The sequence below is a fragment of the Phascolarctos cinereus genome, unplaced genomic scaffold (assembly GCF_003287225.1).
Source record: "Phascolarctos cinereus isolate Bilbo 61053 unplaced genomic scaffold, phaCin_HiC Scaffold_8;HRSCAF=390, whole genome shotgun sequence".
NCBI classification, from domain to species: Eukaryota; Metazoa; Chordata; class Mammalia; order Diprotodontia; family Phascolarctidae; genus Phascolarctos; species Phascolarctos cinereus.
Window position 1 is genome coordinate 63456033 of NW_027556291.1, and position 26693 is coordinate 63482725.

The 26693-nt window shown below is 49.4% G+C and overlaps 1 protein-coding gene across 3 annotated transcripts in view; it reads right to left on the reverse strand.

Annotated features, from left to right (window-relative positions):
* Window positions 1-26693, reverse strand: part of STARD8 (StAR related lipid transfer domain containing 8) — an 80997-nt gene that overhangs the window by 6789 nt on the left and 47515 nt on the right. For all 3 annotated transcript variants that reach the window (XM_020967249.2, XM_020967250.2, XM_020967251.2), the window contains exons 2-8: window positions 6324-6395; window positions 5468-5549; window positions 5265-5328; window positions 3320-4530; window positions 1683-1856; window positions 1241-1400; window positions 347-545 (exon numbers count right to left, since the gene is read on the reverse strand). In XM_020967249.2, the coding sequence (XP_020822908.1) occupies window positions 347-545; window positions 1241-1400; window positions 1683-1856; window positions 3320-4530; window positions 5265-5328; window positions 5468-5549; window positions 6324-6395 (1962 nt within the window). The remainder of the gene's footprint in view (window positions 1-346; window positions 546-1240; window positions 1401-1682; window positions 1857-3319; window positions 4531-5264; window positions 5329-5467; window positions 5550-6323; window positions 6396-26693) is intronic.

Consider the following 26693-nt stretch of genomic DNA (forward strand, 5'->3'; position numbering starts at 1 on the left):
ACACTCCACACTCTTCATTTTTTGGATGAGGAAATGGAGGCCCAAAGTTACAAGGACAGATCTGAGCTTTGGGCTGCTCCTCTGCAGCACCCTGTCTGGAAGCCCATCAAATGGGATCTTCACAGTTGATTCTCCCTCCCCTAGAGCCATGCTACTTCTCCTCTGAGCTTAAGTTTGCCCATCTGTAAAATGGGGCTAATCACATTTGTATGACCTATCTGTCAGGGCAGTATTATTCCCCCCATTTTTCAGGTAAGGAAATGGGCAAGTACCTTGGCCAAGGGCCCTCTGGCCTGGGTATGTTGAGGCCCTTCCCCTAGCAGTAAGTCAAGGCAGGCTCACTCACACTGGTAGAGGCGCAAGAAAGTGGCGGTCAGCTTGCTGGTAAAGATGGGTTCTGGTAGGTCCCTGAAGTACTGCTTCAGCAGGTCAGCCACATCATAGGCCGACTGGCCTTCATAGACAACGTGCTCTGGGGAGGCCTCGTTCATCTGCCTCAGGGTCTGGATCCGAGACTTCACCCCAGACTTGCGGAAAATGCCCACCTGGCCCAGCCAGAGGAGAAGAGGCAAAGGGTGAGAAGTCCTTCTCTGAGCCTCAGGAGGGCTTCTCCAACAGCCCAGGCTGCTCTAGGCAGACCCTTGCTTGCCTCAACTGCTCCGAGCAGGACTACCAGCCCCCCCCTTCATGCTCACCCCATCCTATAGGCTCAGCCTAGGGATCCAGTGGGAAGCCCTGGCCCAGCCACATTATGAGAGGAAGAAAAACATCTGGACATGATAAAAACAGGTAACACGTGAGTGAAGGAGGACCATGTGAGGTCAGTAGGGGCCCAGCAAAGATGGAGAGGTCAAAGTCCAGAAGGCTCAGACCTGGGGCATGCTGGCGGGGGAGGGGTGAAGGGGAGCAGAGAAAGTGAGGACTTGGGCAGATGACAGAGGCTAAGGAAGGCGTCAAACTACAAACAGGAGCCCAGGAGAGGATAGAGGTGGGGAAGAAAATGGATTCCAAGACTAGACAGTGGGGTTGAGGGAAGAGCTGTGGGCATCCCAAGCTATGGGCAAAGGGCAGTTCCAGGAGAATGAGGGGCTGTGGCTCTGCTGGGCTAGGCCTCCAAGGCCAAGAGCAGCCCCTTCCCTTGCACTCAGCTAGCTCCCGTCCCACGAAGAGGGCATCGGTAACTCGATGGAAACTCAGCCTTAGAAACAACCCTGAGATGGGTCTGGGGCCAAGGTCTCACCTGGTCCAGGCACTGGCTACGGAGATAACGCATGGCCTGCTGGATGCTCTGAGGCAGAGGCTGGCCTGTCCTCTGCATGTGGACCAGGAGGGGCACTCCAAAGACGCTTTTGCCCTGGTAGCTGGGAGTTTTGCTCCTTTTCATGAACTTAGGGACTGACCTGTCAGGGGAGGGAGGCCACACTCAGAGGTCAGGCAAAGCCGAGGCCTGGTATCTGCAGGAGCTACCTGCCTATAACTGAGAGAAAAGTCCAGCGCCCTGCGGCTAACACCACTTCAGTCACGCATTTACACATGTCTTTTACCCATTTTGCCCACATAAAAGACACGTACACGTGTGTTGGCCCCACTTTCTTCCCCAGGAGTGCACCTTCCTGAAACGCCTCCCTGGCGGCCCTGTACCCCTGCACCCAGTATTCTGGGGGCTCCTCCCGGAGGCTCACCAGGCCCAGGTCTGCTTGTGGGGCACAGAGTATTTCTCCATTAAGGCTGTGAGCCGTAGAAGGGAACCCTTGTGAAGGAGGTTGAGCTGAGCCACAGACTGGCGGTTGAGCTCGAGGGAGGCCGAGTTGAGGCTGGGCCGGTGGGAGTTCTGGAAGCTGTGCCAGCGGAGTTTCCTGGCAGGGAGAGAGAAAAGCAGGGCTCAGGCGTGGAGGTGGGTGCTACCCGCCTGGATTCCTCTCCAATGGTGCCCGTCCCATTTGTACCATGCTCACATGGCATTCCCCTCTTAGACTGTGAGCACCCTCAAGGCAGGGGTGCCTCGCACATGATACCTGAATGTCCCCTGGGGTCATCTGGTGGTCCTTTCTAATCCAGGATATTGGCTCTGATGGGGCCACTGAAGAAGCGGCTAGGCAAGGTGGTTTGTCATCCCTGAGGTCAAAGGTCAATGCCACCTCCCTTAATGACCCATCTACAGTGTTCAAGTTAGATCCTAGATGTTGAGCTGGAAACGCCAGGGGCCTTTTAAGTCTAATCCTCTCATTTTACAGAAGAGGAAACTGAGTCCAAGCAAGGGAAAGTAAGTCACCCAAGGTCTTACAGGTGATAAGTGGTAAAGCTGGGATTCTAATGAAGGTCCTTGGACTCCAGATTCAGTGTTATTTCTTGTACTGCTGCCTCCCATCTACCAAGCAGAAACTTGGCTAAACCTCTACCTTCCAACAATGTAAAGGTGCTATAGACTCATTATTTGCTCTCCACTTTCAATTCCCAAGCCCAGATTCCCAAGGTTTGGAAAGTTAGGCTCAAAAGTCTTCCCCCAGCTCCCATCCCAACTTCCCTTGGCCAATGTCATTAAAAATTCAGTGAGCCTGCAGAGGCATCTCTGGCTGAGGCCACTAGAGGGCACCAGAGTCCACTGTTCAGTGGCTATTCATTTGGTACCAGCTTGGGCCCCCCTGGAGTGTGTGAGAAAGGCAAGACACTTTGGGATATCCCATCTGACTCCCCCTGCCCCGACCCTTCAACAAAGTACTAGAAGAAGGAAGTCTTCATGGGAATGGGAATCTCTGGCTATGGGTGGGGGTAAAGGGAGGAAGGGGGAGGTCAGAAGAGGGTTTGGAGGTCCCCCGACTTCCTGTGCCCAGGGTGATAGCTTACCCCCTCTAGGGCCCTAATGTTTGGCTAAGAGAACCAAGGCACCAGTTCTCACATCCATAAAATAAGAGGAGTGGACGATATTAGGGCTTCCTCTTCTGACATGACATTCCCTGATCTTCAGCCCTGACCTGTGTTCTAAGGTCCCTCCCAGCTCTAACATTCTGTGTACTAAGGGCCCTCCTAGCTCTGACATTCTGAGTTCTAAGGCCCCTCCCAGCTCTCACATTCTCTGTTCTAAGGCCCCTCCCAGCTCTGACATTCTGTGTTCTAAGGCCCCTCCCAGCTCTGACATTCTGTGTTCTAAGGCCCCTTCCAGCTCTGATTTTCTCTGTTCTAAGGCCCCTCCCAGCTCTGACATTCCCTGTTCTAAGGCCCCTCTCAACTCTGACATTCCCTGTTCTAAGCTCCCAGCTCTGACATTCTGGGTTCTGACACCTTGTGATACTCAGTCCCCATGGTTCCTCGCGTAACACACCTGCAGGGCCTAGTTAGTGAGGCTCCCACACCCGAGTCCCGGCGTTCTCGTATTTCAGTTTCTTCAGTTTCATTCAGGGAGTTTCCAGTACTGTCGAAGTCACTGGCAGAAGTACCCATGTCAGACATGGAGTGCTCCTCCTCCAGGTGCAGGCCAAAGGGGAAGGCCTGCTCTCCAACTGAATCTGTGTCCTCCTCCTCTTCTTCTTCTTCGTCCTCCTCTTCCTGTCTAGGCTGTCCCATGTCTGGGCACACAGCCTGGGACCAGAGCTCCACGTGTTTCTGTAGGCCCCACATGTCCTGTAGGATGTCATCAAGTTGGGCACAGTTGGCCTCCGGCTCAGAGTCTCTCGGCTCCTCCCCATTGCCCATCAGCTCGGGCATGTTGTCATAGACACTGAGGCGGCTGTCCATCGAGCTGCAGGAGCCCCGCCGTTTCTCTGGACCCCAGCTCCCCGGCTTCTGCCAGTCCACTAGGCGGTGCCCCTCTTTGGGGCACAGGCTCTCAATGGACAGAGACCGGGGGAAGGTGCCTGGCTTGTGGTCACCTGGCACATGCACCAAGCAGGCCTGCCAGCGACCCTGCTGCCGTTGCTGCCATCTTGACTCTTGTGGGGGCCCTGAGCCCTGAGCCCTAGCCCCCTCAGCCTCTGCGTCTGGATCCTGGATCTTGGAGGAATAGAAGCCAGCCGAGAGGAAGCTTCGGCGGCTGTGGAAAGAGAAAGCCTTCCCAAGCTTCTCAGGGGCAGCGGCCTTGGCGGGAGTACTCGGCTCCCCCAAGGCTGGCCTGGCCTCAGGGCTTCCCGGCTTCTCCCTCCTCCGAAGAGAGTCAAGGTGCCGGAGAAAGCTTCGGGTACGGCGCTTCCTGGGCTTATCTGGGGGGCCATCCATGTCTTGGGGCAGACCAAGGAAGGAGCTGGGGCTGGGGGCCCAAGTGGGCAACTCAAGCTGGGCCACAGCCTGGTCTGGGGGCTCTGGTGGGGGAGACACCATGATAGCCAGTGTGTCCCGAGCCATGTTCCCAGCCTGGCTGGTCTGGGATGTGGCACTGATGTTGGTGAGTATGCTCTCGTGGCTGGAAGCCGCCCACAGGCCTGCTCCAGGGGAGACCCCCAGGTCTGGGGAGCCCAGGCGGGACCACCGCCGACTCTCCCGTTGAAAGGCCCAGTTGTTGCTGATGGCACACAAGTCTTCCTCCTCCGGGTCTTCATTCTGCACAAGACTCCCAAGAGTCAGAGGAGACCCAGGCCTACGGGCCTCATAGGTCAAACCCAGCCCCACCAGCCCTCCCCCATCTCCCAGGGAGTTCGGGGCCAAGACCCCAAGCCCTCTTCATGACCTCACAAACCTCTAGAAGAAGGGACAGACTAAAACAGGGCTAACTCACAGCACCTCAGCCAGCCAGGGGCAGAGGGTCCCAGGAGTTGGCCCAGTGGTCCAGCTTGGGGACAAGGCCACCTCTGCCATCTCCAAAGTCTAACTTGGGAAATCACTTGTCTGGGAGGCAAGACCCCCCTGAATAAAGGAGTCACTCTCTTGGGTTTTACTGGAAAAAGCAGTGGAAGTCAGAAGGCCTGGGTGCTTTAGGTCTGACGCATAGTGCCTGGCAGCCAGCAGGCACTCAATGAATGTTGTTGATTGAAAACTGGCAGCATAACCTTGGACAAGTCCCTTCCCCTGTAGGGGTCAGTCTCCTCCTCTGGAAAATGAGTTGAGAAGGCTCAACTCAATGATCTGCTCACAAGGGCCAACAATGGAGCTCACCAGTCTCTTCCCCTGAGATCCTCCTAGCCCTGGCCCATTCAAAGAGGCTGCCCAGCTACCTGCAGAAGGGAGCTGCCTCCCATACCTCCCCGGGCCCCCCTACCCAACCAGGATTCCCAAGCAGCACATTTGCTAGGCACTCCCCACCTTCCCCGTGGGCCCTGTCGGGGGCCCTGCCTCACCGGTTTGTGCTGACTGCGAACCTCCAGTTTCATCGAGGCGCAGGCGTTCAGGGTCATCAGTCTCCTACAAAGGAGGAGTGAAGAAGACGAGGACTCATCCACCTGGCCCCTCTCTGATGCCAACCCCTCTTTGTTGGCACTGACACCCTCAGCACCCCTCAGCTCAGAATGAAAATTGGGGCCTTTTCTCCAGCTACCCTTACCGGCAGAGGGCACGCAGGGAATCCTGGTCCAGAAAGCCATGGTCCTTCTTCACAGAGGTGATATCCAGGGGGAAAAGGGAATCTGGGGAAAGAAGAGCCACAGTGAGAACCACAAAACTTTCAGGACCAGTTTGGGGGCAGAGGGGAAGCACAGAAAGCAGGCTCTGCAAGATCCTGGGAGGGAGGGATCCCAGAAAGTAGACCGTGTCAGAGCCTAGGGGGATCCCAGAACGGAGACAGTGTCAGAGCCTGGGGAGGGGAGGATCCCAGAACATAGACTGCCTGTATTGAAAGACCCCGACATGGTCAGTGAACCCTTCAGACAAACAGTCCCTGGTGTCTGCTTACTTTTCTAGGAATTCCTTAAGGAATTTCAGGATGGGAATGTGAAACTGGGCCAAGCTGGGCCATGGGTCTGTCAGCTCCCTTGCCTCTTGGAGGCTCTGTGGGGAGGGAACCCTCTTGTGTCCTGGGCTTCCCCTTGGCCCCAGAAGCACAGGTGAGAGATCAGGCCTTGGTCCCAGATGTCACCACATCTGGAGCATGGGAGCTTAGTGGCCTGGGCCCTTAGCCTGTCCAAGTTCCAGAGTCAGCCAGCTAGGCTCCAGGCCTCCAGCCCTTCACACAGGGGATGGTAGAGAGCCTCATGTCACCTACCTCAGCCTTCCACGGTCATAGTTGCATATGAGATGGGACTTCTCAGGCCACTTTCTAATGTGGTCCAAGCTGGCACCCATCCCCCAGATGCTGGCCCCTCAGCTTCCTGCCTGAGCTTTGTGCCCCCTTGCACACAAGCACAGGAAAATCAGGGCCAGAGGGGAGGTGGTCTCCAGTGGGCCCTCAAAGGTGCCTTTACCTTCATAGAGCTGGGCATACTGGGGAAAACCCGCTGCACGCAGCCAGTCACAAGCCTTCTTAGCCTCAATTTCTGAAAGAGAGAAAAAAAGAAAGCCAGTGTTGGGGGGAGGGAGGGATGGTCAAGCCTCTGCCCCTTCAGCAGGTGAGCTGAGAGGACAAATTCAAGCACACAGAAAGAGGCAGGAACAAGATTCAAATCCTGACTCTGTCACTGAATGCCCATGTGATCTTCTTAGGCCTGGGCCTCTGAAAGGACCCCCTCTATAAAATGAACACTTGGTCTCTTCCGGCTCTAGAGCTATGACCCTATGGGCAACCTCACCTTCCTTGGCCTCAGTTTCCTCCATCTAGTCTAATCCCCTCATTTTACAGATTAGGGAAACTGAGGCCCAGGGAGGAGAAATGACTTGCTAAAGGTCATACAGGCAGCAGCAGAATTTGAACCCAGGACCTCTGGCTACAAAGCCCATGTCCTTTCCCTCATACACTTCCCTGTAGTGAAGCAGATAGCAAAACAGGCATGGACAGTAGGATCACCCACAGGTCCGACCTCTTTAAAAATAAAATTACCCAATAAGCAAGTAGTTAAAAACAAACAAACAAACCAACCAGGAATGGAAAATACTCTAGCATTGGATTTCTCCTAGTTTCTCCTATTTCAGGCCAATGTCTATGATGTTGACCAATGAGGTAAGGATAGAGAGGATTGGGGGGAGGGGGGAGGAAAGCTGGACCCCTAATAATCATTTGGACCATATGAGACTGTATCTGAGCTCTGATCAAGATCCTTCTTCCAAGGTCACTAGGAATCCAGGAAAGCTGAGAACAGATGGAAGTGGATGTAGCCCTCACAATATCTAATTACCTGTTTTATCTAAGGTCTGGGACCTTAGATAAAACTCTCTTTACCACTCCCTTTGCTCCAAAACTATCAATGGCTCCCTATTGCCTAGGGAATCAACTTTCAGCTCTTTCCCAAGTCTTTCAGAGACTTCTCTAATTGGGTCCAACTTTATCTCCCATGCATGACTCCTTCCCCACCGCCCCATCTCTCTCCCTCCCTCCCGTCAGGCTGATTTTACTGTCTACCATATATATCATGATCATGGCTATACCTTTGGTCTGGGGATACAGTCCCATCCCCATTCCCACCCCACCCTTCAAATTTTCCCCATCCTCCAAGGCCCTGCTCAAACCCTATCCACCCTAGGCAGTGTTTCCTGCCCACCCCAGACCATGGTGATTTCTTTTTTTTTTTCCCCCCAGCATTTAGTTAAAACAGCAGAAATTAACCTTTGATTACATATACAACCATATATTGTCCACTATTATTATATGTATGTATGTATCTCTGGTCTCCTTAGCTGGCCCTGGCTGTGGAACCCTGAGCCAGAAGATTGCTTCTCCCCTGCTGGCCACACATCCCCCCTGGGGATGGAGGCCCTATCCATCCCAAAGCATTTCCTTTCCTCTCCTCCCCACCCCCAGAACCTAGTCTTGCTATGATGGCCCCACCACTGCCAAGGTCAAGGCCCTTCTGGTGGGTCAGGCGTGGCCTCCCAGAGAGAAGGGATCACTTTTTCCAAGACCGGAAGAACGTTCTCTTCCATACCCTCCCTCCAAAGGAAATCCAGGATGGGATCTTGGCAGCCAGGACTAACAGACAAGACAAGACAGTATTTCTGAGAAGTCGGGCAGCAGCCACGGAGGGGGGAGGTGTTGGGGAGGGGATGGGGGTGGGAGGAGGACAAGGTCAGGAAATGGATCGGAAAAGAGTAACAGAGACATTGAGGCAGAGGTCACAGACAGATGTGATCTCTAGGATGGATGGAGGATGCTTGGACAGGCCCGGGAAGGTTTTGTGGTTAGCCTGGATTGCTTTTTTTAAAATAATATTTCTATCCCCAGACTTAGCACCATACTTGGAACATTATAAGTATTTAATAAAATTATTTATTCCTTTCTTTCCTTCCATATATTTAATAAATTCTTTCTTTTCTTTCAATGTATTTAATAAAATGCTTCCATTCTTCCTTCCTTCCTTCCTTTCTTGTCATTCATTCATTCATTGAGCTTCCAAAGTAGAGGCCTTTGCAGATGGAATCAACAGGAAGGAAATCATTCCTCGAGGCTGGCCTACTGTTAGATGGTGTGGGTATCAGAGCATATAAGGATATGTGTGTGCGCGCACATGTATTTACTTCCATGAATGGTAAATAAGCGTCACAAAACCTTTCACCAAAAAAGATTGCCCAGGGATGCCCAGATCCAGAGACAGTGCCCAGAGTTTCAGATGAAGATCATAAACTGGCAGAGCTGAGAGGGACTTTAGGATGTAGAATATCCAAGATGGAAGGGCCTTTAGAACATAGAATGCCAATGCTTGAAAGGACTTTAGAACACAGAACGTCTGAGCTTGGAGCTTAGAATAAACAAAAATTTTTTAAAATGAATGTTAAAAATTATTATCACATGCAATTGAGAGAAAATAAAGAAAAACATTTTTAAAACAACAACAACATTCTATGGCTTATGTTCTAAAGTCCCTTCTAGCTCTTAGCATGTGGATTACCAGAACGAGAGAGAAGGAGCCTAGAGTCCTAGAGTATCTCTTAGGTACTTTATTAGGTACTCGTATTAGGCAAGGAACCTGAGGCCTAAACCAGAGGCTTTTCCATAGTCACACATGGCTGGAAGCCAAATCTCCCAATTGCTGGTCACAGATCTAGCCAGTGCTGGAAAGGAACTGGGAGGCCCCTCAATGGACAGTGGAGGAAACTGACGCTTGGAGAGATGAACTGACTTGCAAAGTCACAAAAGTAGCAAGAAATTAAGATCTGAACCCAGGTCATCTGACCCAAAACCCAGAATTCTTTTGCTCTTGCTACAAATGAAGACTAAAATAAAACAAGTGTTCCTGCTGATATAGTTGGAAATAAAGGTGAAGTAAAAGAAGCTATCAGTAAAAAAAAAAATTTAATGAAACTGTTTCTTTGAAATTCTAGGAATCTAAACATCAATGACTATTGAATCACAGAATGGTGTGATGGAGCTCATTGTTAAATTTTCAGTGCAGACAGTTACACGTCGAAATCGGCATGGTGTCCATCCGGGCTTGACTGTTCTGTCGAGTATCTACACTTAAGAAAGTGGTGGGGAAAATGTGAATAATGCAGATGAAACTTCACACACACGCGCGCACACACACACACACACACACAGAGAGCTGGTTGTTAAACATTTACCAGCACAACTCTGATTAGGACCTTCTAGAAAAAGCTGTTCCTCTACTAACATGCCTGAAGAGGGTGGTTCTCCTGTTATATAACCCTTACCCCCCCCAAAAAAAATGCTGCACTTTCCCTCTAACATGTGCAAATGGTTCACCCCAACACTCTTCTGTCTGGCTAACCTCAATCTTTCTTGCCCAAATTTCACCCCTTTGCCTATTCAGTGGAGACAGAAAACAGCTAGCAAGCTCCCTCCATATAAAAGCCCCTCCAGGAACTGATAACTATCAGATTGTCGAATAAAATCTTACATTTGGGTTTAAAAATGAGCCATAGAGAGCCAAACAAATGAATAAATAGCCCCTGCCCTCTGGGAGCTCCCAGTCTAATGGGCCACAGGGGAGATAAACAAGCTATATACAGAATAAATTGGCAATAACCAACAGAAAGAAGGCACTAGCATGAGGGGGAGGTGGTGGTGGGAAAAGGCTTCTTGAAGTTGGAACTTGGAAGAAGTCGAGAAGGCAAAGACGAGGCGAAAGAGAATTCTAGGCCTAGGGCCAGCCAATCAAAATAACCAGACTTGGAGGTGGAGTAATAAAGTACCAAAAACAGGAATCCCCCTCTAAGTATAACAATCTGCGGATTCATTGACCCTTCGCTAGAAGACCTCCAAGCAGGAGCACCCCTTAAGGTAGCCCATTTTCCTTTTAGAGTTAGAAAATTATTCCCTGACTCAACTTCTCCCTATGGCTCTGGGTTCCGCCTCTGGGCCAAACACAACAAGCCTAGCCCCTCCTCCACATGACAGCCCTTCCCATCCATGAAGACAGCTACCAGGCCTGTTCTCCCAGCTCTTCTCTTAGGAAGGAACAGTCCTGTCCAACTTGTACCTAACTGAGTAGGCCCCCCAAGTTCACTGAGTCAACCAGGAGGCTCTATCTTAGGCTGTTAATAGAAGCAAAGTATCTAGAGAGAAGGAGGTGACGGTTTTGCTATGCTGTGCCCATGGTCAAACCACATCTAAAGCCTATCTTCTGTCCTAGATGCCATACTTTGAGATGGACATTTATAAGCCGGACAGCACCCAGAGGAGGGTGGCTGGATACCATGCCACACAGAGAGCAGAGGAAAGAATTTGGGATGCTTACCCAGAGAAAAGACAAGTGAGAGGAAGTGGGGAAGGAAAACTGTGTTGGAGATACTCAAAGGACTGACATGTGGAAGAGGCTCAATCTCTGGCTACTCCTTCTACCCCTGAGACTGTGAACAGAAAGGCCCGTTTGCCTACATTACTTCTCTCTAATGCCCTCTTTCTCTCCTTTAAGAGCTAGGCCATCATTCTGGAGATGAGGTGGGGGCTTGAGCTAAAAATACAGGGACAATTCAGGCAGGTCCAGGAAGAGGACTTGGGCATGTGGGCTCCTTCAGCTGCATGCAAAGGACACTTAACCCTAGAATCAGGGCCAGCTGGCAGATAAACAAGGGGCTAATGACCTGAACCCCGACTTTCTTTCTCTGGGAAACAGTAAAAAGTAGTCAAAGGACATGAAAGGGCAGTTTTCAAAGAAAGAAATCCAAGCTATCAACAATCATATGTACTCATTAGAGAAATGCAAATTAAAACAATTCTGAGGTACTACCTCATACCTATGAGATTGGCTAATAGGACAGAAAAGGTAAATGACAAATGTTGGAGGGGATGTGGAGAAAATAAGGCTTTAATTCACTATTGGTGGAGTTGTGAACTGATTCAACCATTCTGTAAAGCAATTTGGAACTATGCCCAAAGGGCAATAAAACCATGTACATCCTTTGATCTAGCAATACCACTATTAGGTCTGTATCCCAAAAGAAATTTTCTTAAAAAAAGGAAAAGGACTTACATGTACAAAAATATTTATAGCAGCTCTTTTCTGGAGGAAAAGAATTAGAAATTGAGAGGATGCCCATCAATTGGGGAATGGCTGATTGTGGTATGTGATTGTGATGGAATATTATTGTACTACAAGAAATGATGAAGGGACAGCTAAGTGGTACAGTGGATAGAGCACTGGCCCTGAAGCCAGGAGGACCTGAGTTCAAATCCGGCCTCAGAACAAACACTTGACACTTACTAGCTGTGTGACCCTGGGCAAGTCACTTAACCCAATTGCCTAAAAAACAAAAACAAAACAAAACAAAACAAAGAAATGATGAGCAGGATGCTCTCAGAGAAACCTGGAAAGACTTGCATGGGCTTATGCAAAGTGAAATGTACTGTACACAAAGTAACAGCAATATTGTAAGATGATCAGCTATGAATGACTTAGCTATTCTCAGCAATACAATAATCCAAGATAATTCTGAAGGACTCATCACGAAAAATACTATCCATCACTTACAGTATTTGAATGCAGATTGAAGCATACTTTTTTTTTTTACTTTATTTTTCTTGAGGTTTTTCTGGTCTGTTTTTTCTCACAACATTACTATTATGGAAGTGTTTTGCATGACTACACGTGTATAACCTATATAAAATTGTTTGACTTCTCAATAAGGGAGGATGGGGAGGAAGGGAGAGAATTTGGAATTCAAAGCTTTAAAAATGAATGTGAAAAATTGTTTTTACATGTAACTGGGGAAAAAATAAAATACTAAATAAATAAAAAATAAAAACACTAAAAATAAAATAAAATGAAGAAACAAACAACAACAACAACAAAAAAAACCCCAACCATATGAAAAAATTCCCCCAAATCACTAATAGAGAAACTTGAATGAAAACAACCCGAAGGTTCCATTGCACACCTATCAGACTGGGAAAGTCAGCAAAAAAGGAAAATGACAGATGCTGGAGGGGCTGTTGGAAAAAAGGCACATTAATGCACTATTGGTGGAGCTGTGAACTGGTCCATCCATTTGGAAAATAACTTGGAACTATGCCCCAAAAGTCACCAAACTGTGCACATCCTCTGACCCAGCAGTGCCACTACTAGGCATACCCCAAAGATATCAAAGAAACAGGAAAAGGACCCTTTTCTACAAAACTATTTATAGCAGCTTTTTTTGAGGTAGCCAAGAGCTATAAACTAAGAGGTTTCCCATCAACTGAACAAATTATGGCATATGAATGTAATAGAACACTATTGTTCCATACGAAATTATGAAATGGATGGCTTTAGTGAAACCTGAGAAAACTTGCATGAACTGATACATACCCAAGTGAGCAGAACCAGAAGAGCAAATTATACTGCAAAAACAACTCTGAAAGACTTAAGAATGTTGATCAATGCAATGGTCAACCAGGATTTCAAAGAATCAGTGATGAAGCCACCTCCTAGCAGAGAGGAGATGGATTCAGGGTGAAGAATGAGATGTAGATTTTGTGGACACAGCCAACGTGGGAATTTGTTTTGCTCAGCTATGCGTATTTGTTTACAAGAATTTTGTTTTTCTTTCTTTCTTTCTTTCTTTCTTTCTTTCTTTCTTTCTTTCTTTCTTTTTATAATGGTGGGGGTAGAGAAGTGGGAGGAACAGAAAACTTATTTTCGTTAATTAAAAGAATAAAATTTAATTTTCAAAAAGGCCACTGAGCTTGGCATATGATCACATTACTTCTTCTCTGAACTTCCATTCCACCACCTTCTTCATACTCTACATCTGGAACAAACCTTAGCAATCCCCTTTCATTTTATTTTTAGAATTTTTCTCTTTAAAAAGAATACATTGTATTGATGTCTTTTTTTGTTTTTATGTCATAGTCCTTTCCTTCCCCTCCCCCTCTTCCCATTTTTCCTTGCGAAAAATAACAACAAAGTAAGATTACAGTGATTTCATCTGACAATTTATACAGCATTCTGTCCAGGGCAGCCTCTACCTCTCTACCACGAAAAAGGTGGCATGCTATCCACGGTTTCTTCTCCCTGCTTCTTTTTTTCATGACTCAGCTTCCTTGTAACGATCTTTCCACTTATATTGTTGTACTCATTTTGTGTTTTCCTCTTGGTTCTACTTGTTTCACTCCCTCATATAAATCTTCCCATGTTTCTCTAAATCCACATCATTTCTGACTATGGAATAATATGCCATCACATTCAAAGACCATGGCTTTTTCAGCCATTCCCCAATTGATGGGCACCCATTTTGCTTCTAGCTCTTTGGTAACACAGAGGGCTGCTAGGAATGGTGTGGTAGCTACTAGACCTTTGTTTCCATCTTTAGCTTACTTGGGATCCCACTTGCTGTAGCAGAAGTAACACCTACAAGGGTTCCAGCCACACACACTGGATCAGTTTTCCCCTAAGAGGCAGGAAGACTGTTGTTCTGAGACTTGATCGGTCTGGAGGACTTGGACTCAAGCTGATGGCATAGTCTCTCCGTCACGTAGCCCATAAAAAGCCAGCCCATGAGGAGTCAGTGCTCTTCAGATGCCATGAGAATCACCACACTCCTCCAATCCTACCTCCCCTGCTAACCAGATCTCTTTCTACATGGAGAAGAGGGGAGCTATATCCTCTTGAAACAATCATTTAATTATCCATGTCATGCTAGTGTTAAGTAAACTTTTTTAAGTTAAGAGTTGGATGGTCTATGAGTAACTCATTGTGTTCCAATCCCCAGCCTGAACCGTTGGACCAGCCTGTATAGAGTCTGGTCTGCAACAAAAACCAGTCACAGTGTATCTGCTAGGTCAAAGGGTATGGATGATTTAGTCGCTTTTCTTGGACCACTTCCCAGCTCTAACCAGGACTCCTCTGATACTGACAATGGTTGGTTATCGTTTGCAATTCTTCTTTTGAAAACTCTTTATTTATCTCCTTTAATCATTTATCTACTGAAGACTGCTCCGCACCTAAAAAAGTCCAAGGCCAGCCACTGAAGAGCATTAAGGAGATAGAAAAAAGCTCCCAACGGCTTATAGTGAAAGAAATGCAGTGGAAAGCAATTGAGGTTTCACTGGATAATATGCAAATTGGCAAAGATACCAATAAATGGCTACAGGTGATGTGGGAAGGGCTGGTGGAGCCAGGGAAGTGAGCCAATCATTGAGGTTTCCATTTGGAATTAGGCAAGAAAAGCAACTAGTCGATCCACATCCTTAAGCCAGCATATTCCAAGCAAATCAAAGACAGATATGGAGGCCTAACATACAGCAAAATCCTCACAGCAGTATTTTGTGTGGCCACAAAAAGGCACTCAATGATTAAGAAGTGACCGAGAAAACCTGTGATCAATGAATGCAAGGGAGCATCCCTGGGCAGTAAGAAATGATGACTATGAGGGATTTAGAGAAACACAGAAAGGTTTATGTGAACTGATGCTGACTACAGTAAGCAGAACCCTGAGAGCATAAGAGCCAATGACTACAATGATTTAAATGAAAAGCTCCATAAGAGGAAGGTAATCTCTGGCTAATGGAAAAAACCAATGATGGTCCAGTCTAATAGACAATGAAGCAAACCTACCTCCTAGGACAGAGAGTGGGAGGCCTGCTAGGACAGAACATTATATCCTTGGTCAGATGTAGTCACTGTGTCTGCTGTTTTTATTTCATTGTTTTTCTTTGCCAGAAGGGAAGGTTCATTCCAGGGAAGGGGGGAAATTACTGATGTAAAGACAAAAGCATCCTTAAAATATAATTATTTATTTTGAAAGGGCTGGGCCTTTTCTGAGAGATCCTGAGTGCTGAACACGGCCCAAAGAATAGCAGCAGTACTAAAAGTCATCTGGGTGCCGGGAGAGGCAAACCCTCGATACATCTGCACCATCTTCACCCACCAGGAACTGCTAAAGGCTGCCTAGGGCAGAGGTCCATTCTATCTAAACATCCTCTCGAGAAAGTTCCTGGACCCCAACCACGGGGAGGTAGTGGTGTAACCTGAGAGATGGAGAGGCAAACCACGTGGTGGACGTTCCTGAAACTCCTTGAGTGCTTGCATGGCAGCCCGGGCCCTTTTACCTACATCTTTGGAAGCCTATATTCAGAGATTCACAGAGGAAACTCAGGGTGGGGGCAAAACGGGCCAGAGAATTGACTTTAGGGGGCTTCCCCCAAGACTGGTCATGATCTGTGTGGGCTTGGAGTTTGGGGCACTGGGCAACAGGTAATACGTGTAAAAGTGCTTTAGGGCCACAAATATGGGAGTACAGGTGGAGGACCTAGGGTCAAAAGGGATCTTTGAGATGGTCTAGGCCAACCTCCTAAATTTACAGAGGTAAGCTGAGGCTCAGAAAAGGAAAGGGACTTGCCCAAGGTCACATAATTAACAAGCAGAAGTGTCAGGATCTAAATTGAAGTCTTGTGACTCTAAACACAACTTCCAGTTTTCACTGTCCCACCCTGGGCCTTGTTTGCCAACCAAACTTTCAAAGAGGGCCATAGATTTGCCCACAATAGAAAAGCAGGGGCTAAAATGGAGGGAGAAAAGGCAAAGAATATATAAATGATGCCCCAGGACAAAGCCTTCTATCCCATAACGGCCTTGGCTTGCCAGTCATAGTCTGTTGGGTGGGGCTGGCGAATGGGCATGTGCTTCCAGGGAATGGGGAACAGAAGGTGAGAGCCAGCCCAGCAGAAACTGGGACAGCCTTGGCAGCTCAGCCCCATCATGGCCCAGGTCAAAAACCTGGCTACTTTCCCTTCAAGTTGGCTTCAAAGTCAACCCCATTTCACTTCAAAAACTCCTAGACTCGGTTTCTCCACCTCCCCCACCATAGCAGTCTTATCATCTCCCAAGGCAGAGCTCCTGGCCCAGAACACAGCAGAGTTAGGCCTTTGAGGGCATTGGCTCCAGCTTCCCTTCCTTGCTCAAGTCATTTTTATTCAACCTCTCATGGCCTTCTCTTCCTCTGGAAAATGAGGGGCTTGGATTAGAGGATACTTAAGGCCCCTTGAAATCTCATAAATCTCAGAAGTGAAAGGAAAAAAAACAGAAAGACAGAGAGAGATGGAAACAGACAGAAACAATGAGAGGGGCAGAGAGCAGAAACAAAGTACAGAGGCTGACGGGGAAGTCTTTCTGTCCTAATACCCTCCCTAAGCCGCCAGGGGCTCAGGTCTGACCGGCTTCCCAAGTCCAGGACTCCGGCCTCCCAGCCCCATTTCCCCAGGTCCCCTCCCTGGCCCAGGCAGATCCTCCATCCTGCAGAGGTGCTCTGAATCAGGGCCCCCCCTCACACAAGGCCCAGCCCCAGCCATGAGGAGAGAAGTACGTGAGGACACAGGGGCTCAGAGAGATTCACGTCTCCACCGAGGTGGCCAGCCCTTTCTCAAGTTCCCCTGGTTTGCCAGCCAAGGCCCTGGCTCCGTTCTGCTAGTTGCTAGAGAGGCTTGGGTTTGTCTCAACCTTTCCCCCTTCCCCAGTCCCGACGCAGGCAGTCTGCCTCGCCAGCCCTTGGAGCCCAGCCCGGCACGCTGGTGGAAACTGAGTGCAATGGACAGATCTGGGAGAACAATTTACCCAGAACCAGGATGAACCAAGTATGTGAGGCCCTATGCTTGCTGCTATACTGGGGAGGAGGTAGGAAGAGATGGAGGAGTCCCCCATCGGTCTGGGGGAGAGGATGGAGACATACTCCATCAGTCTGGGGGGAGGAGACATACCTCATCATTCTGGGGGGGGAGGGAGACATACCCTATCAGTCTGGGGGGGAACAGAGACATATCTCATCAGTCTGGGGTGGGGGGGAGGGAGACATATCCTATCAGTCTGGGGGGTAAATGGAGACATACCTCATCATTCTGGGGGGGAGGGAGACATACCCTATTAGTCTGGGGGGGAATGGAGACATACCTCATCATTCTTGGGGGGAGGGAGACATACCTATCAGTCTGGGGGGGAATGGAGACATATCTCATCAGTCTTGGAGAGGGAGACATACCCTATTGGTCTGGAGGGAGGGGATGGAGACATATCTCATGGGGGGGGGACCGTGGGGAAATTGAGACATATCCTATCAGTCACTCACAATATGATCCCTTTGAAAGCAAAAAAAGATCCACCTCCACACTGATTTTATCATTGACGTGGGGGTCCCCTCCATCGATGCCAGGCCACACCTTAGTCTTCATGAGTTTCTGTGGCTGGAAAAAAAAATTCCCCCAGCTATCAGCCCACCTCTTGGAGATCTGACTTTCTGCTCACCAAGATGGTCTTCCAATGGTAGACAGGCAGAGTTTGTGGTCCCTATGTAAAGACTTCAACTACCCAGAATCACCTGCACAACAAAACCCCCAAATAATAATAATGATCTGGACCGGACTTGTGAATTTCTGGGGATGGGGAGAACTTTTTCTACCAAGTTAGGCTGTCCCTTTCTCTGCAACTTAGAGTTTTAACCCAGCATCTGAGAACTTAAAAAAATGTTTTTGATAACTGTATTCCAATATAATCATAATCCTATGTAATTTATTTTACACACTTAACAATGTTATTCCAAGAAGGCATCAGACCAAAAAGTGTTAAGGATCCATCTTAGAGTTACCGTGAGCAGCTGGTGTCAGATCTAATAAGGTGAACCACCCCCCCAGATCAAATCCATAAAAATGGAGAACTCTTACCACCTCTGCCCTTATGTCTTTGAGAGTGAATTGCCTCTTGCCTTAAGAAGGCAAGTGACCTACCCAGGGACACTCAGCCAGGATACAGGCCAAGGATGCTGGAGTCTTGGCCTTGGGAAACTGCACAGACTTCAGTTACCCCTTCTAGAGCCTGGGCAGCTGTGAGCATTAAGACTGAAAGACTTCCCCTCGAGGCAGCTAGGTGGCGCAGTGGATAGAACACCGGCCCTGGAGTCAGGAGGACCTGAGTTCAAATCTGTCCTCAGGCACATAATACCTCCTAGCTATGTGCCTCTGGGAAAGTCACTTAACTCCAATTGCCTCACTTAAAAAAAAAAAAAGACCTCCTCTAGACCACTGTCTCTGCTCCTTGTGGGGAAGCAGGTTTCATTGTTCAGATATCCTTTATTCCTCACCAGAGCTCTGGGAGGTAAGCTCTCCATTATCCCCATTTTAACAAATGACAAACTGAGGTTCAGAAAGGACAGGTGACTTGGCCCAGGTTGCAGTTTTCCAAATTGCTAGTCCAGGGCTCTTTCCATGACACCATCCTAGCAGAGGCAGGAAACCCAGCACTAAACTGGCCCGTCCAGACTATGTGGCGAGAGAGAAGAGGCTGGTGGGAAAAGCGATTCCAAAGCAGGGACCTGTTCTCTCAATTCTAAAGTGCACTGCAGTTGGACAGAGTAGAAAGCCAGCCAGAAAGCAAACGCTAAATTGGAAAAAAAAAAATTTTAATTAAAAATAAAAAGAAGTCAGCTCTTCTTGATCAAACAAATAGTCTCGCAATGCACACCCTGTTCCCCCCCTCTCCCCAGTACCTTGCGCATGCACACATGCCCGTCAGCAGCATGGGATAGCAATTAGAGCAGCGGTAAGCTAAGCCTCCTAGGCAGCCAACCCACATCCCCAAGCCTGAGAGCCAGCTTCTGTCAGAGAGAGAAGTGGGCCACAAGCCTCGGCCCCTGAAGCACTGAAAGAAGGGGCCACGGGAGGTGAAAGGGTGGGGGGGAGCCCCCCCAGGTACCTTCCTGCCTACCTGGCTTGGGTCCCTCATCTAGGGGGCCTCTAACTGTGGGGCTCTCAGGAGAGTTTGAGAACACTCAGCTGGGGGCTGCCTTTGACGCCCAGGCTACTGGCGAGGGCTGGGGGTGGGGTGTGTGGCAGGGACTAATATTCACACTCGTCACCAAGGAAGCTCGCCCTCCCCCATGATGTGTTTGAAAACGACTTCTTTCCACCTAAAACCAGAATTCTAACTAGAAATAAGCTAAAACACACACACACACATACACTCACATGCCACATTGCTGAGGCTAGCCTCCCCACACACACACCTGGATCAGACATATAAATTCTGAGTGTGTACCCATAGTTGGCATGATTTCTCAGTTAATATACCTTGTTTTCCTTTTCAAGGAGATCTACTTTGTGGGGTGGGAGAAAGGACACTGTGAGATCAATCTATTTCTGGTTGCCATCTTGGCGCTGGCAGAAGGCCTGAGAGAGAATGTGGACAAGTTACATCTCTTCCCTAGTCTCTCAGGTCCCCTCCCGATCTCACATTCTCTGATCCCAGGGTCAGGCCAGCCCCCGCCTGCTCTGGCTTACCCAGCCCAAGCCAGCACACCAGGAGCTGGCTGTTCTCCCCTGGGCCTCTCTTAGCTCCTGGGCTCTGGTTAGATTGAGCCTTGTGATCTCCTTTTTAAGCTGGATGTTACTTAGGGTAAACCAGTTTAGTCTAGTTTAGGGCAGCTTCAGGCCTGAACTGAGGAACACCTTGATCCTAGCCAAAGCAAGACCTGGAGTCTGCACATCTGGTCACAGGGCAGGGCCAGGGGCCACGGACATTCCTGCCCCTCCCTCTGTCTGTGCAGGTATCACTCTACCTGCTGGGCAAGCCAGGTCACAGGCCAGCAGGAGGGGGCCCTAGCCCCAGGTACACAGACCCCAGTCCGGTGGTGTGAGGGGGAAAAACAGAGGCAGGGCTTCTGGCCCAACCCTTAATTACCCAGACAGATGTCCCTCACTCCTCCAATTGGGAGGGAGCGTCCAGGCCTCGAAGGCCCACATGAGATGGTATGTTACGGGGAGCCAACAGTTCTGACATCCTGCTTGGGAATATTCCATCCCATTTCCTGTATTCCTGGCAAGGAAGGTTGCTAGAGAATTGAAAGTATATGTAACCCTCCCCTAACACACACACACACACACACACACACACACACACACACACACACACTCCCCTACACAAATACAAACACCTACACACATAACACATATGCACACCTGTATATATACACACATACCCCTACACACACACACACACATATACACACATACCACATACGCACACCTGTGTACATACACACATACCCCTACACACACACACACATACCCCTACACACACACACACACACACACACACACACACAACCCTCTGCTCTTTTTGTCTCTCAGGAATTTTAAAGTGTCCTTGAAAAACAATTTCCCCAGAAGCCATTTGGGGAGCAGTCTCCTAAGCACTAGATTGGTGCTGACCACTTGGACACCTAAAAGTCACCAAGCATAGAATGTCAGGGCTGGATGGGACTTCAGGGGACATCAAGGATCACAGAATCAGAGATCCAGGGCTCTCAGAGGGCACACAAGTCCAACCTCCTCATTTTATAGAGAGGGAAACTGAGGCACACAGAAGTGAAATGACTTGACCAAGAGCATAAGAACCAGGCTGGAAGGGATCTCAGAGGCCATCTAGTTCCATCCTCATTTTACAAAAGAGAAAACTGAGGCCCAGAGAGAAGTGATTTACCGTAGGTTGTTGGTTTCCAGATGGAGGCCGTTGAGGTCATATCTGTCCCTTTATAGCAGGAGAAGTGTGAGCTCCATGAGCTCCAACAGGCTCCTGGAAGCAGATCTGCGCCCTCTGAACCACCTTGGGACATCTGCTCTAAGCTTCTCCTCGGCTCTGCTTCTGGTTTTGATATCTTCTCAATAACCAGTATTTATTGCTTCTCACTCCCGTGGCCCGTGCCCCAACACAATCCTGAATGCTTCCTCAGTGATGGCCAGGAATTGTGCCGACTCCCTTGCTGGGACCCAGAGCACCTCGTTAAGGGTGCAGAGGAAGTGACAGAGCCAAGGTTTGCGCCCAAGGCTTGCGCTCTTCTCACTAATTAGCGATGATCTTTTTTCCTCCACCACCCCCAACACGTACACTACACACTAGCCCCTGGGGAACATAGCTCTCTGCAAGTCAGAGCTGAGGAGGAGGCATCATGGTATAGTAAAAGCAGAACAGTTGGGTTCAAGTCGACTGGAACCCTGGGCAAGACTTGCCACTTCCCTGGGCAAGTCATCTTCCATCTCTGGGCCTCAGTTTCCTGATCTGTAAAATGCCAGGATTGGACAAGATGGCTTCTGAGAGATCTCCTGATTCCAAAGGCCTATGACTTGAATCAGACAGGGGACCCCCTGGGGGTTGGGGTTTTCTCTGGGCCCCTCGGGTCTCGCCCAGGCTAGCCGGAGCCTCCACAGTCTGAGACCAGCACCTCTCTAACCCACTGGGAACTCAACTGGCATCTTTTCCAGCATCCTCTGTGCCCCCTATTTGGCTGGGCCCAGAACTTGGGCTATGTGATCGGTATGGGGAGGGCACGGCCAGGCCCCTCAGTTTTTCTCACTAATGCTCTCCCCAGAGCAGCCAGCCAGAAGCAATGGCTCCACACACCCAGTTTCCAAAGTAGCTTCTGAGGCACAGTCTGGGGAGCAAGGGGCATCTGAAGTGGCCGCTCTTTGGTTATGGGCCCCACTGTGAAGGAGGGAGGAGAAGACAGGGAAGAAGGAGGGTGGAGATGAAAGCAGGCCACATTTAGAGGGAACCTGAACGTCTTCCAAAGCACTTTCTTCAGAACAGCCTTATGAGGTACAGTAATCAGGATCGTCATTTTCAGTGAGTAAATAAGCCCAGAGAAGTTAAGCCCATGTGGCAGCTAGGTGGCGCAGTGGATAGAGCACCGACCCTGGACTCTGGAGGACCTGAGTTCAAATCCGGCCTCAGACACATAACACTTACTAGCTGTGTGACCCTGAGCAAGTCACTTAACCCCATTGCCTAACCAAAAAGCAAAACGAAGGAGAAGGAGAAAGAAAAAGACAAGGAACAGGCATGGGAGAGTGGGTAGCTTGGCACTGAGGTTAAACACTTGCCCATTTGTCCAGAAGTACAGTGGGTCAATGGAGGTGCTGCCCATCCTCCAGGCAGACCTACATGTATCACCAGGGCCCATAGGTGTGTCTGTGTGTGCTGACAGGATTGGCAGTGGTCTGGGGGTCCTGAAGGTGGCAGACAAAAGTTAGGACCTTCCAATACCACATCTGGAGATCATTTAATCTAAACTAATCAGTTCTTCCCCCCCCCTTACAGAGGGGGAAACTGAGGCATCGAGAGGTGAAATGACTGGTCCAGGATCACACAGCTGGGAAGTGTCTGAGGCTGGATTTGAACTTGGGTCATCTTGACACCAGACCCAGCTCTCTACAGTGTGCCCCCCCCCACCAGGAGCTAAAAGGACTCTGAGAGACCACCCAGTCTAAGGCCCCTCATTTGGAAGAGCTTAGGACCACAGGTTAGATGACGTTAAGTACCCAAGGTGGGATTTGAAAGTAGGCCCTCCCCCATTCACAGCATCACTCTGGTTCCAAACTTTCACCATCCCACCCTGTGTCCAATCCAGTGAGGCCTGGCCTGAGAGGCAGAAGATCTGGGTGTGAGCCACTTTTCTTTCACAGCCCTCAGTTTCCTTCCCTGTAAAGAGAGGTGTGGGGAGGGGAGTCTGCATGAGATGCTCTCAAAGGCCCCTTCCCACAATGAATGTCTCTGATTCTTTGGAGTGCCCTGGGATTCCTGCTGCCCAACTTGGCCTCGGCCTGCCTTGCTGCGTTCCCTGGGGCTGCTGAAACTTGAGTCTGTGCTTGAATGCCTGGGCAGTAGAGCAGCGTGGGCAGTGACCATCCTGACAGCTGCCGCCCGTGCCAAGGCGGGGACTTCCCTGGAACACTGAAGGTCAGGGTCACGAACTGCTCTCCTGGGCTCAGCAGAATAAAGACAACGGCTCCCATTTCTCTAGCCATCAAGCAATAAGCATTTCTTAAGCGCCTACTATGTGCCAGGCACTGTGCTGGTGATACAAGTACAAACCAAGAAACAGCCTCTATTCACAAGGAGTTACAGGGTTTACAAAGTGCTTTCCTCAGAACCCTGACAAAGAATACAAATGTTACTGTAACCATTTTACAGAAGAGAAAATTGGGGCTTGAGAGTAAAATGACTTGTTTAAGGTCATATGGTAAGTAGAAGAGCCGAGATTCACACATCCAGGTCTTCGAGCTCAGAGGATTCAGTGCTGGAAAGGACCTTAGGGCTCATCTAGTTTAACCTCATTTTACAAACAGGAAACAGAGGCAAAATGACTCACTCAAGGTACTCTGTAAGATATTAGACCTAAGAGTGGAAGGGACCTCAGAGTCAACGTTATTGTCCAGCTTTGGCTTCTGAACTTCCCTCTGACTGTGGAGGCCATTGCCTTCCTCCCAGTCCCTCAGGCTCCCAACCTAGGAGGCCTCTTAGATTCCTCACTCTCACCCTCCAGATCCAATACAGTGCCAAGGCCTATGGAGTTTGCCACCCCCCCATATGGCCCCCACCCTGGTGCAGGCCTTCATCACCTCACAACGGGACTACCGCAATGGCCTCCTAAGTGGTCTGCCTGCCTCAAGTCTCTCTCCAGTTCAGTGTATTTTCCACTCAACTATCAAAGTCCAGACCTGGCCACATCACCCCCTCTTCAGTAAACTCTAGTGCCTCTGTCATCTCCAGGATCAAACACAGAATCCTCTGTTGGGTTTTTTAGCCCTTCCTCACTTGGTGCCCCCGCCTTTACCTTTCCAGTCTTGTTACATCTCATTCCCCTCCGAGTACTCTGCACTCCAGTGAGCCCCAGCCTCCTCGTGTTCCTCCAACAAGCCATGCCATCTCCTGACCCAGGCATTCTCTTCAGCTGCCCTCCACACCTGGAGGGCCCTCTCTCCTCGTCTCCCCCTGCCTCTGGCTTCCTTCAAGTCCCAGCTAAAATCCCATTTTCTCCAAGACCCCTTCCTCTTCCCCCTTTTCATTATCTCCTGTCAATCCCACTGGGAGCTTCGCTTAGACAAAGATGTTTGCAGGCTGTCTCCCTCCTCAGACTGGCCAGATCTGGGCCCTTCTTTGTACTCTCAGCACTCAATAAATCCTTGGTGACTTAGCTCATTTCACAGAGGGGGAAACTGAGGCCCAGAGAGGTTGAGTGTCTTGCCCAAGGTCACACAGAGGATCCTAAGTCTAGGGCTGGATAGGACCTCAGAGGTCCTTTACTTCAACTCCCTCATTTCACAGAGGGGGAAACTGAGGCCCAGAGAGGTTGAGTGACTTGCCCAAGGTCACACAGAGGATCCTAAGTCTAGGGCTGGATGGGATCTCAGAGGTCCTTTAGTTCAACTCCCTCATTTTACAGAGGGGGAAACTGAGGTGAGGGAGAAGGACTTGCCCAAGGCCACATAGATAACAAGTATGTGTTCTCTGGCTCCAAAGCCAGCATAATCTTCACTGTGTTATACTGCCTTCCATTAGATCATGGGGTCTCTAAGGCCTTTTTGAGTTAAAGCCCTATTAGTACATGTGGCTTTCCAATCCCCAGCGAGGAGGGGCTGTCTATGACCTCCCACTTCAGACTGGCCCAGACCCTAGGGTCATAACAAACACAGGAGACATGGGAGAGAGCGGCCTGGACCAGTGTCCACAGCAGATGAAGACACAAAAGGATGACTTCCAGAGAAGAGGCATCCAGTGACCGGGAGATCAGGCCAAGGCTTCTGAGACCCATACCCTGCTTGCCAGCCTTGGAATTCTGTAGCCCTTCGGCAGATGAACTCAGGTATACATAGGACTCCATTTGGAGTCCTAGGACCTGGGTTTGAGTCTGGCCTCTGAAACACTCTGGCCGTGTGACCCTGGGCAAGGCCCTTTAACCTCTCCATGCCCCAAACAACTCTCTGAGACAACTAGCTGCAAAACAGGTGCTGCCTTAGACTCGGGGAGGGCATGTCCTTCCACCCACAAAATCAGAGAGCTGTTTGGACTAACCGGCTTCCATGATCCTTTCCGCCTCCACATCTATGGTAGATCTCCCCCACAGCCCTCTCTTCTCACCATCCCTCTCCACCAGTTCTTCTGCCTCAGTTGCCTATAGACATCATAGCTGGCTGACATCGAAGTCACCTGTCCCCACCCACTGCCCCAGGATCCCCTCCCTCCACGCACCACCCCCCCCACTCTACTTCCCTAGTCTGCCTCTTCTCCACTTCCCTTTCCCTTAGTGCTAAACCAAATATAAATTCCCAGACAGGAAATGCCTTTAAGGAGTCGGGCCACACCCCATGATCTGGGGAAAACTGTCTCTTGGTCAAAAAGGAAATGGGCCCGGGTGAGTTACCCTTCCTCTCCACCAGCTCCTGCTGCCCTCCCACTCCCTCCCCCCATGCTGGGGAAGAGGGGAGGGGCACAGATTCTTGGCATCCCTGGCTGGAACCTAGGAAGCCACTGAATTCCTTTGCAATTTTCTTAACCTATCAATATAGAGCAATTTTGCTATTAGCCCAGAGATGGCCTCTACTGAGAGTCTATCACCCAGAAGATACCTCAAGGGCCACTTTCTTAGGCTAGTGACTAACTCTTGGGCCAGGGCCTCAGCCATCAACAGAGCTGTCAACACGAAACTACAACTACCAGTAGTAGGAGGACTCAAAGGTTCTCCTTTCCTTACAGAGCAGCAAGGCAGGACGTCAGGACCTCACAGGCTGGGGGGGCCACTGACTGTTAGAAAGGGGAACCCCAGAAGCTACTCAGCCCAACCCCCTCATTTTACAGAGAAGGAAAACAAGGTCTAAGGAGGCTGAAGGACTTACCCAAAGTCACTCAAAGGATCTCAGATCTAGGGCTGGAAGGGACCCCACAGGCCAACTAATTCAACTTCACTTTACATAGAAGGAAACTGAGGTCTAGGGAGGTTAAAGGACTTACCCAGAGTTTAAGTCCGAAGCAGTATTTAAACCAAGGTTCTGCCTCTCACTGCCTGTATGACATTGGCCAAGTCATTTCACTTTGGTTGCCTCATACCTAAAATAAGGGGACTGGAATAGGGGACCTCTGAGGCCTCTTCCAGATGTCAACAGAGTCATGATCTAATCTTCTTTGACTCCAGAGACATCCTGCCTCTGCCTCAATATATGGTGACCTGTTAAGCTCACCTGTTCTCCTAAGGTCCCAAAGGTAGCTTAAGGCAATTCACAGTACTGAAGTGGGTTCCGGCCTGCAAAGGAAAAGTCCCAAGCGCTACACTCTCCTGGCCAGCCAGTAATCAGTGTGGTCAGAGACCTGGCCCAAGGAGCTCCCATTGTCACAGAAAAGAACATTTAATGGATAGAAAGACCCAGAAGTCGCCAGGTATGGCAGCGCTGAGGATAGCGAATGGCAAAGATCCTCAGTTATGCCAAGAAAGGT